This window comes from Siphateles boraxobius, unplaced genomic scaffold (genome assembly GCF_051911475.1).
Source record: "Siphateles boraxobius isolate OS27281-9 unplaced genomic scaffold, OSU_SipBor_1 6, whole genome shotgun sequence".
NCBI classification, from domain to species: Eukaryota; Metazoa; Chordata; class Actinopteri; order Cypriniformes; family Leuciscidae; genus Siphateles; species Siphateles boraxobius.
Window position 1 is genome coordinate 20660386 of NW_027509186.1, and position 11463 is coordinate 20671848.

General features: G+C 39.0%; 1 protein-coding gene across 1 annotated transcript; it reads right to left on the reverse strand.

Annotated features, from left to right (window-relative positions):
* or71aq2 (odorant receptor, family 71, subfamily AQ, member 2) lies at positions 1-939 on the reverse strand. The gene has a single exon (XM_077207401.1). The coding sequence runs from the start codon at positions 937-939 to the stop codon at positions 1-3; it is 939 nt and encodes a 312-aa protein (XP_077063516.1).
* Between the last annotated feature and the right edge of the window lie 10524 nt (positions 940-11463).

The window sequence follows — 11463 nt, forward strand, 5'->3', positions numbered from 1 at the left end:
TTACATTTTTGAGATTTTCCTGCGTATGAGTTTTAGCAGATTATTTCGTAATTCATGACTGTTAAATCCATAAACTATTGGATTCAGAAATGGAGGCACTAGAAAAATGAGCATCCCCATAATCTTTTGCACATCTGCGTTTACATTTTTGAACCTGTGTGACAAGATGGTGAAAGTTCCAACAACCTCATATATGATGAAAATGGACAGTTGAGCGACACAGGTGTTGATGGCCTTGCTCTTTGCATCAGACCTACTCATGACCAAGCAGGTAATCAAAATCTTCACATAGGAAAATACTTGAATGGAAACACTAATAATCTGCATCATGGCTGTGTTGAACAAGCCTATGATATTATTAACTGTGATATTGTCACAGGTCAGCTTAAGGAGAGAGGGATTGTCACAAAACACATTCAAAATGATAGATCGGCATCTGGAATACTTGCCCTGCAAAGAAAACAGCAAAAGAATGAAAAAAAAGTCAAGGCCCCATACAAAAGCAACAATTCCCATCACAAACCTTGGTGTCATGAGAGCATTGTATCGCAGAGGCATACAAATAGCAACATAACGATCGAAAGCCATGGCAGCCAGAATGAACAAAACACCACCCCCATACATGTGGAGCAGAAAACCCTGGAGCACACAGAGGGGATAGTATGTAGAATTGGTTTCCGTCACAATGTCAGAAAGAACTTTGGGAAGCATGGAAGTGATTCCAACAAAATCATTCAGTGGAAGACTGAACATAATAAAGTATATTGGCTTATGGAGACTTTGTGTCATAATGATGAGGAGCAACAGGGTCAAATTACAAAAGGCACTGAAAATGTAGATAAAGATGCCAAAGAGAAATATAGGATATTTTGCTCCAAGAGGGATGGAAAATGGATCCAGTGTTAGTTCAAAACTAACTATGATGGATAGGTTCTCCATTGTGACTCTGGAATCTGTGGAAAATAAGAGAAAATTAGTACTTTGACATTCATTTAATTAAATCCCCCAATTGACCCTTTATGAAATGAAAAATAAGCCTTAAAGCATTTGTCAGTAATGTATGCCACTTACTTCATGCACCCTTGATTATTATCTCTCAATTAAAAAATACACTACAGTATCATGTCATCTACAAGGTCAAGTTGAAACACTTTTGTCTTATATAGAGTCATCTTACTGACATCATCCACATTATAACCCCTGAAGACAAATTATGTGAAAATGCAAAGTACTTTTCACAGGCTGGCAGTGTTATGAAACAGATTCTTACATACACTCGACACACACACATGCATATCACGTATACTAATTAATTCCAGCACTAAGAAATAATCTGTGTACATATGAAATGTTGCAGTAACTTACATTAATAAAAGAAATTATCAATTGTCAATTTTGAATTCATGGTGACCTGGCGACTAGCATGTTTTCCTTGAATAGAAAAGAGGGTTTATTGATTCCCAAAAGGGGAAAATGTAGTGATATAAGACAGAACTCATAAGACAGACATACTGACAGCTATGAAAGCAAGGTTGCAATATTCAACACTTTTCGTAGTACATTAACCCTTAAACACATACCTCGGGTCTTTAGTGGCCCAGGACATCATTCACTTCAGTCACGTCATTCACGTCAGTCCATCTGTCACATAATACAATACAAAAAGTCTTTAATAGTAATAAAGTAAACTCTGGTAAATACAGAAGGTGTTCGTGTCTGCGTTTATTTCACGCACACCCTGTTACACCAGACTTTACTTTATTATTATTAAAGTGCCCCTATTATGCTATTTTAAAGTTTCCTAATGTTATTTTGCAGTCTCCTACAACAGGTTTACATGCATCAAAGGTCAAAAAACAGTTTCATTTCCTCATAATATACATTTGGAAATCACCACATTTTCAATGATTCTCAAACGACTCATCAGATGAATCAGTCTCAATCTCCTTTTCCACAAGCTACTCTGCTCTGATTGGCCAGACGGCACAGTCTGTTGTAATTGGTTTACCACGTAAAGCGCGTGCGTCAAAAGCAAAAAGGCCCATTGCCATAACTACGTCAGCTCTGCATGTCCTGAGGCTTCAAACACAGTAATGAACAATGACATTGATTATACCATATGAATCCTAGCGCAAGTCCGATGAAACATTAGAAGAACTAGTTATTTAACACGAACCTCCATCGCAAGGACGACTTGAACAGTTTGTTTCTAAGTGATACGTTACTTAGTTTGAGGTACATTATGAGATGTTGCAACTGTAATTCCTCACCATCAGCATTAACAAGTGCATGTCCATCAACAAACCGATTATTTTACTTATACTAATTTATTTGCAGAGTATTTTTCAAAAATTTTGTGGTGAACACGTGGAAATTGTATCAATAGCAGTGCATGTATGCAATGTATACATTAGCCGAGCTCTAGCGTGAATAACTAATGTAAAATAAATGTTGGTAAAACAAATCTTGCTCCATGCTTAATCTTTCCTCAAAGTAATGAGAACGACAGACAATCTGCATTAATAGACAGGCTTTGTTAACCAGTTAGCAGGAGACCTACACACTATAAAGCTCAAAACTAAGTATTTTGAACACCATCTTTCAAGAGCAAGCGGTTGGCGAATCATGCAAGTAAAATAAAGGGAACACAGCAAAAGTTTAGGATTATAATACTGCTGTGGAATCGTGGTAAAGATGAATTTTAACCACTGATTCTTCAAATGCTCATCCTTGGGCAGTGAGAAAAAACTGGCTTTACCTTCACATTGTAGAGCACAGACTAGACATGAGGTTGAAGATTTCCCTGGTGTCTCCACGCGCATGAGTGGGCGGGCAATATGTTAATGTTTCATCTTGACGTCACAATGAAATGGCTTATGACTCGTTTGAAAAACGATTAATTTCATTGACTCAGAGTCGACTTTTACTTTTGAAAGACAAACTTTATATACGGAGCACTTTTACATTTAAAACTTTTCAGGATGTTTTCATTCACTTAGAGCAGGAGTCGGCAACCTGCGGCCCCAGAGCCGCATGCGGCTCTTTCTATCCTCTCTCTGATGCGGCTCCCTGTGGCTTTTGAAAATAATTAATGAGTATTTGATTAAAATTTATTTTATTTTAATTCGTTCGTTTTTAAAATGTAATCCTAAATTCGAAGATTATGGTGATCTTGTAACATCTAAATAATGTATTATTTTTGTAATTTGTAACACAAAAACGTGTTAAAATCTTTTGTCGCTCTTAAAGGGATAGTTCACCCAAAAATGACAATTCTGTCAGTATTTACTCACCCTCATGTTGCTCCAACCCCGTAATCCCTTAGTTCATCTTTGGAACACGAATTAAGATATTTTTGATGAAATCTGAGAGCTGGATCACTCCTCCATACTCCTCCATAGGCTTCTTCAAGGATTGATATTTACCAGCCCCGAAAAGTCATTAAAGACATCGTTAAAATCGTCCAAGTGACTACTGTGGCTTAATCTTAAATTTATCAAGCAACAAGAATACTTTTTGTGCACAAAAACAAACAAAAAAAACAACTTTATTTCAACTATTCATTTCCTTCTCTGTTAGCCTCTAGTCAGTTAACTTAGTATGATTGAGTAGAGCAACGTCACATGTAGGCTCACTATTGGCCGACGCTGGTCATGTGTGTGATGCGTGTGACGAACAACAACAAAAAGCTTACGCTATTACACTAAGTTAACTGACTCGAGGCCCAGAGAGAAGGAAATGAATAGTTGAAATAAAGTAGTTATTTTTGTTTGTTTTTGCGAACAAAAAGTATTCTTGTCGTTTGATAAACTTAAGATTGAGCCACTGTAGTCACTTGGACTATTTTAACAATGTCTTTAATGACTTTTCGGGGCTGGCAAGTTTCAATCCCTGAAGAAGCCTATGGACTAGTATGGAGAAGTGATCCAGCTCTCAGATTTCATAAAAAATATCTATAATTCGTGTTCCGAAGATGAACGAAGGTCTTACGGGGTTGAAACAAAATGAGGGTGCGTAATTACTGACAGAATTTTCATTTTTGGGTGAACTATCCCTTTAATATGCGTCACAACCGCCAATGTGCAACACCCGCCAGCACGTGATTTCTTGAACTTTTCTAACGTGTAGAATATATTTCATGTATATGTCTATGAGCCAACTATGGAGAATTCTAAGAAAAGAAAAGTGTCTGCAACATGAACTTTATTATAAGCAAACATCGCGCATGCCTCACAGACGACAGCTTACAATCCTGCGTAAGGATGAAGTGACGGCATACAGCCCTGATGTGCAGACGCTGTGCGCTGAGGTTCAGGAGCAGAAATCACATTAACCAAGTAGCAGGGCACCATAAAGATTTTATCAAAGAATTTGCTGACTTTCTATCAGAATTGGTATTGACTGCAGATAAAGTCCTAATTGTTGGTGATGTAATATACATGTAGATAATGGAAAAGATGCAATGGGATTGGCATTTAAAGACATTCTTAACTCTATTGGAGTTAGACAACACGTGCCAGGACCTACTCATTGTCGTAATCATACTCTAGATCTAATATTATCACATGGAATCAATGTTGATGCTGTTGAAATTATGCAGCAGAGCGACGACATCTCAGATCATTATCTAGTCTCATGTAAATTAAATTTAGCCAAGGCTGCAAAGCCAACTCCGTGTTACAAGTATGTTAGACCTATCACTTCTGCCACTAAAGATTGCTTTATCAATAATCTTCCTAATCAGTTTCATCGTCTCAGCATCCCAGATAGCTTAGAAGAACTTGATATTGCAACAAGGTAATCCAAGGTATTTATTTGAAAAAGTGGCTACACTAACGAAAAAGAAAGCTTCAAGCCCTGAAGTTTCCAAGAAACACAGAGGTGATGACTTTATGAACTTCTTCACTTATAAGATTGATAATATTAGGGACAAAATTATAACTATGCAACCGTCTACTACAGCATCACATCAGGGAGTGCATTATAGTCTCCCTGAGGTAAAATTTGATTCATTTGTTGCCATAGGAGAGGAAGAATTTTGCAAACTCGTTAATTCATCTAAATCGACAACATGTATGTTAGACCCTATACCGACTAAACTACTGAAAGAGATGCTTCCAGAAGTCATAGATCCTCTTCTTAACATCATTAATTCGTCTTTGTCTCTAGGATACGTACCAAAAACCTTTAAGCTGGCTATGATTAAACCGCTTGTTAAAAAAACGCAACTTGATCCTACAGAATTAGTCAATTACAGGCCGATCTCAAATCTACCTTTTCTGTCAAAGATACTAGAAAAGGCAGTATCCTCACAACTGTGTTCCTTTCTTGAAAGAAATGGTATCTGCGAGGATTTCCAGTCAGGATTTAGACCGCACCATAGCACTGAGCCAGCTCTCATTAGAGTCACAAATGATTTGCTCTTATCATCCGATCGTGGTTGTATCTCTCTATTAGTGTTACTTGATCTTAGTGCTGCATTTGACACCATTGACCACAACATTATCTTAAATAGACTAGAAAACTATGTTGGCATTAGAGGAATTGCATTAGCATGGTTTAAATCATATTTATCTGACCGCTAACAGTTTGTAGCAGTAAATGAAGAGATGTCTTATCGATCACAAGTTCAGTATGGCGTACCACAAGGCTCAGTACTATGACCGCTGCTGTTCACTCTGTACATGCTACCTTTAGGAGATATCATTAGGAAACATGGAATTAGCTTTCACTGTTATGCTGATGATACTCAGCTCTTTATTTCTTCCAAACCTAACGAAACTCAACAATTCACAAAATTAACGGAATGCATAGTTGATATCAAAAATTGGATGACTAGTAATTTCCTACTACTAAATTCTGAAAAAACAGAGATTCTAATTATTGGACAAAAAACTTCCACTTGTAATAACCTAGAATACCGTCTAACACTTGATGGCTGCTCTGTTAAGTCTTCGTCGTCAGTTAGGAACCTGGGTGTGCTCTATGATACCTATCTTTCATTTGAAAGTCATGTGTCTAGTGTCTGTAAAACCGCATTTTTCCATCTTAAAAATATATCTAAATTACGTCATATGCTCTCATTGACAAATGCGGAACAACTAGTTCATGCGTTCATGACATCAAGGCTAGATTATTGTAATGCTCTACTGGGTGGTTGCCCTGGACGCTTAATAAACAAACTACAGCTAGTTCAAAACGCAGCCGCTAGAGTTCTTACCAGAACCAGGAAGTACGACCATATTAGCCCGGTTCTGTCAACACTGCATTGGCTCCCTATTAAACATCGTATACATTTTAAAATATTGCTGATTACTTACAAAGCACTAAATGGTTTAGCTCCCCAGTACTTGAGCGAGCTCTTAACGCATTATAGTCCTTCACGTCTATTGCGATCTCAAAACTCCAGCCAGTTGATAATACCTAGAATATCTAAATCGACTGCTGGCGGTAGATCCTTTTCCTATTTAGCACCAAAACTTTGGAACAATCTTCATAACATTGTCCGGGAAGCAGACACAGTCTGTCAGTTCAAAGCTAGACTAAAAACACATCTCGTTGACCTAGCATTCACATAACACTCTATAGACTTCTATAATTCAATATTAGGCTGCTTAGATTAGGTCAGCCGGAACTGGGAACACTTCCCTTAAATCCTGATGTACTTGTTACATCATAAGAAGAATGGCATCTACGCTAATTTTAGTGTCTTTGTTTATCCCGAGGTTTTCCCGCAGCCTGCCGGATCCAGGCCGTTTCCAGATCTGACGAAGGACTTTTGCCTGGACCTGATGACAATGCAGTGCTGAAGTGCCAACTAGCCTCTCCCTATGGAGGATCCCTATACCACTCTACAGATAAAGCGTTGTGGAATTTTTCGGTTCGCAAAGTGATAAGATAAAATAAAATTCTGCATCAAAATTTATAGACAAGTAGTTTGTTTAGGCATGGTTTGTAAGGAATTACAAACCTGCGCACATATATTCAAACGCACATAACTATAGAATCAATTCTTAATGCGCATATGAACGCCATCAGCGTCTATCACAGGTTCACATTTAAAGTCTGTTTAGAGAAAACTGTGTCGTCTTGGCGGCCCCTAATTTAATAACAAATTATCATTTAGACGGAAGTGAATCAATCAAAACTAACTTTAGCTGGAAAAAACATTTTTCAAGAACCACTATAAAACTAAACCAATCTCTGTTACCTTAAATTATATGTTTATCTCTGTAAAGCTGCTTTGAAACAATTTACATTGTTAAAAGCGCTATATAAATGAGGATGACTTGACTGACTTGACTTGAAATACTCCTTTTATTATTCAGGTTGACAGCTGACTGCAGAGAGAGGATGGCATTTTTGGTTTGCTGCTGGTGGATAATTTAAGTTCGATTATTTTTTATTGTTTGTATTGTTTTATTGATTATTTTACTTGAAAGACCTTCAACCCAACGTCTTTTTTTCGGAGTTCAAAATGTTTTTGTTGCATGCAGAAATGTGATTTAGTTTTCTCTGCAGTCGTTCATTGATTTCATAAATGCAATACATTAAAGTTTGTTGGAAACTCGTCCAAATGGCTCTTTGCGTGGAAAAGGTTGCCGACCGCTGACTTAGAGCTATGTTACACACTACATGAAAGGTAATTTTCAAAAATCCATAATAGGGGCCCTTTAAACACTTTTCATATTTTAACCAATCTGATACATGGCGATGTCTGATACACAATGATGAAGTGACGTTTCAATTATAGTTACCGCAGGCAGAAAACAAAAGAATAGGAAAACTTCAATCAGCAAAATTTGGAAATGGCTCAGTGATTTACTGCAAAGAAAGCCCTGAACGCAATCAAATATTAGTGTCACTGTCACTGGTGAATCTGGTGAAGTAGCAGTCAGCGATCCAAATATTGATTTTGAATGCTGAAAATTATAGTTTGAGAATATGTTTGAGATCGCAAATATGAGCCAGATGCTGAATGTGCTTGGAAATGAGCTCTGACAAGAAAAGTGATGATAGTATAAAACATATGCTCAAACTCTTCCAAGCTAAGGTAACAAAATAGGCTTTATTTTATTCTTCTGTAATTGTTACTCTAATATCAGGAGTTTTTTATATTATCGCGACAGGTAGAGATCAATCCAGGGCTGCTAAAGACCTGAATATGTAATAATGGTTGGAGAAACATTCATGCATTAAGGGTTAAGGGGGCTTCCCTAAGTCTGGGGTAGCAGACTCCAAATGACTAAGGGCGTTCCATTTAGGCTGCGTTTATTATGCTACTTTTTTAATGTCTTCCCTTGCTAACGTCTCTCTAACTCATTCACTCGGATGTATGACATTGCTTACATTGCACGAGTGCCCACTTCTGGCGGAACCCTTGCAATGGGTTTAAAAGGAATGCCCTAAGCCAGGGCTATTCAATTGCAAATTCAGTTGGGCCAGATTTTCAAACCAAGAAGGTTAGCTGGGCCAGTCATTTCAGCGGCGAAGCAGCTCGTAATGACAAATTTTAAAATCAACACAAACAAATGTATTGAAAAACATGTAAGGTTTATTCATTGTTTCTCTTTTAACTTTGGTCAGTTTGCACAGCAAAAGGTGCATTAAAAAACAATAAAAGTAGCCCCTACTTTTTCCACTTACAAAATAATAATAAAAAAACTGACCTAGGCACCTCTTGCCCAGGCCTACCTAGGCTACATATCTGATCACAAAGTGCATAAAACAAAATAGTGCACAGTAGTAGGCTATTAGCAATAATATTAAGTTTCCTTTTGAAACAAAATAAACATCTTGCTCACATTTGTAGTATTCACAACTATAACTAACACATGAAAACAAGGTGTACTACTGCACACTGAGGGAACATATTTTAAATCACCACATGTGTGATTAGGCATGCCTTTGTTACACATCCCACATTATATTGATGTAGGCTGTAGTTACCCTGCTGACTTAGTGGAGAAGTGACATTTTTTGTTTCGAACGAGAGCAGTGATTTTAGGCTTGTAAAGTTGTCAATGCAATCCGAAGGCATTGGTGGAGAGTACGGTCAGTCAGGGAGCAACGAACGTTGCTTTTTATGGAGTTCATGTGTGAAAAACTTGACTCGCATGTGAATGTTGATCCAAACATACTAAGGGTGACGATCGCTACTTTCTTAATGTTAGGGAACTGATGTACGTTGACATTAGTCCAAAACATTGCAGGCCCGTTAGTGCAAAGGTCCTGTGCCATGGTTACAGATGACTCCATGTCAACAAGTTCAAGTGTGAATTTCCCCTTGACAATGGAAGGGACCAATTTCTTTGCTCTGGCGGGTAAGTCCCCTTCTATTGCAACAGTGAACGGTTCTCTGACCAAAACGGCCACCTCTGTGGGCAGAACAAGTCCATCCAATTGACCAGCAAAGTTATTTTTCAACCTCGCGATGAAATCTGTGTGATTTGTGCGGGGGGGGGGGGGGGGGGGGGGTCCGTGATTTGTGCGGGGGATGAGATGCATTTGCGGAGTGTCGGAGAATGCATCATTCGGCCTGTGCTCAAATCAGTTGCGAAAAGGTCCAGTTTAACTTGGAATGCATGCATCTGTTCCACAAGGTCGATGACAGTTTTGTCTCTGCCTTGTAGTCCCAAATTGAGATCCTTCAGGTGTTTGAATATGTCGCTCAGAAAGCAGGTATCGGCCATGGAGTTGTTGTCCAGTATGCGACTCAAGTGTATTTCTGCTTTTTTTTTTTGCTTGCTGCCGCGGAGGAAAGTTATGATCTCATCTCTGAGACCACAGAAACGCTCCAGTGCTTTGCCTTTGGACAGCCACCTCACGTCATAATGCAACAGCAGGTCGTGGTGCTCAGCAGACATTTCTGACAGCAGCATGCGGAATAAGCGGTGTTGGAGGCTTGATGTGGAGGAAATAAAATTAATCGTAGCCATCACGCTGTCCATTGTCGTTTTGAGCGCCCCGCTTAGTTTTGCGCACAACACCGCCTGATGCACAATGCAGTGTAAGGAGACCAACTGAGGTGCAACAGCGGACCAACGTGCTGCCAAACCATTCACTTTCCCTGTCATGGATGGAGCCCCCTCTGTCACAAGCATGCACATACACTTCATATCCAGACCACTGTCTTTAAAAAAAGGGGAAATTTTCCCAAAGACTATTTTGCCAGTTGTGTGTCCGTTAACGGCAGTAGGCTGAGCAGCTCCTCTCGGAAGCATTTGCTGTAAAAAAAAAAACGGACATATATGCACAACTGAGCAGTATCAGTTTTGTCTGTGGACTCATCTACTGCTATAGACATAGTATCAGCTTTCATGTCTCCTAACAGCGTTTCGTACACATCTGGAGCATGAATTTCAACCCTACGAATGTTGGAAGTATCTGACAGGGGTACTTTTTTATAGCAGATGCCATGCTCGTTTTAATTTTATCGTCATTTATCACCTCATCCACGACGGCCAGCATACAGTCCTTCACGGTTTCAGAGTCTGTGAATGGCCTTTTCTTTTTTGCCAATACCCAGGAAACACAAAGGGATGCTGTGGTAGCTCTCTCTCTTGGGCTGTGAATGACCGCACCATGGTAGTACTACTCCGGTTGTAAGATGCAATTAAACTCTGCACTTTTGCAGCCCTCTCTTGAGATCCCTCGGGAAAATTGGTGCGGAAAGTCTGGTGTTTCTCAACGTGGTGCCTCCGCACATTGTAATCTTTGAGTACTGCAACGCACTCATTACAAATCAAACACATTGGTTTGGTGTTTGGATGTTGCCGTAAAATAAACAAGTATTTGTCAGTCCAGGCAGGGTTAAACTGACGGTTTTCATTGACAATTTTAAGTTTCAGTGTTGAGAAAGACATATTGATAGTAATCTAGGCTACTACAGGCACGCTCTGCATTGTTTGCTTGTTGATAGGCTACGTGGTCTGTACTACTGTATGAATTTACGTAGGAATGTTAGTTTTTGGCGGGACCATGGGCTGGGCCACTCGGAGGTTGCTTACGGGCCGCATGTGGCCCGTGGGCCACCAATTGAATAGCCCTGGAATAGTCTATGGATCACATTGAATAGTCTATGGATCTGCCTGAAGAGTATATATGAGTAGACTAGACTCAGTCAAAATCTTCCACTTGACAAAGTTGAACGGACTTCAATTACCCCGAGGGGAGGTGCTTAGGTAATTTTGCAAGTGTATGGCTGCATCCGAAATCGCATACTCTCTTGAGTAGGTACTTATTTTGAATAAGTAATTACTTCAGGACTGCTAAAAAGTATGTTCTATATAGTTTGTGTGAAGTATAAATGTAATCCAGACGTACTACATTCGCTATGCTGTCATTATCACCAGTTATTCTACTTTGAAATGTGCCTGTTTTTGTTTTGGTCTTTATGATCCTGCCCTTAGCCAATTTACCCAATAGTATTTCGACACCCCGGGGCTGTCATTTGGTGGAAAA

Coding starts and splice junctions, on each gene's coding strand:
- or71aq2 (XM_077207401.1), bottom strand. CDS start 939: ATGGAGAACCTATCCATCATAGTTAGTTTTGAACTAACACTGGATCCA.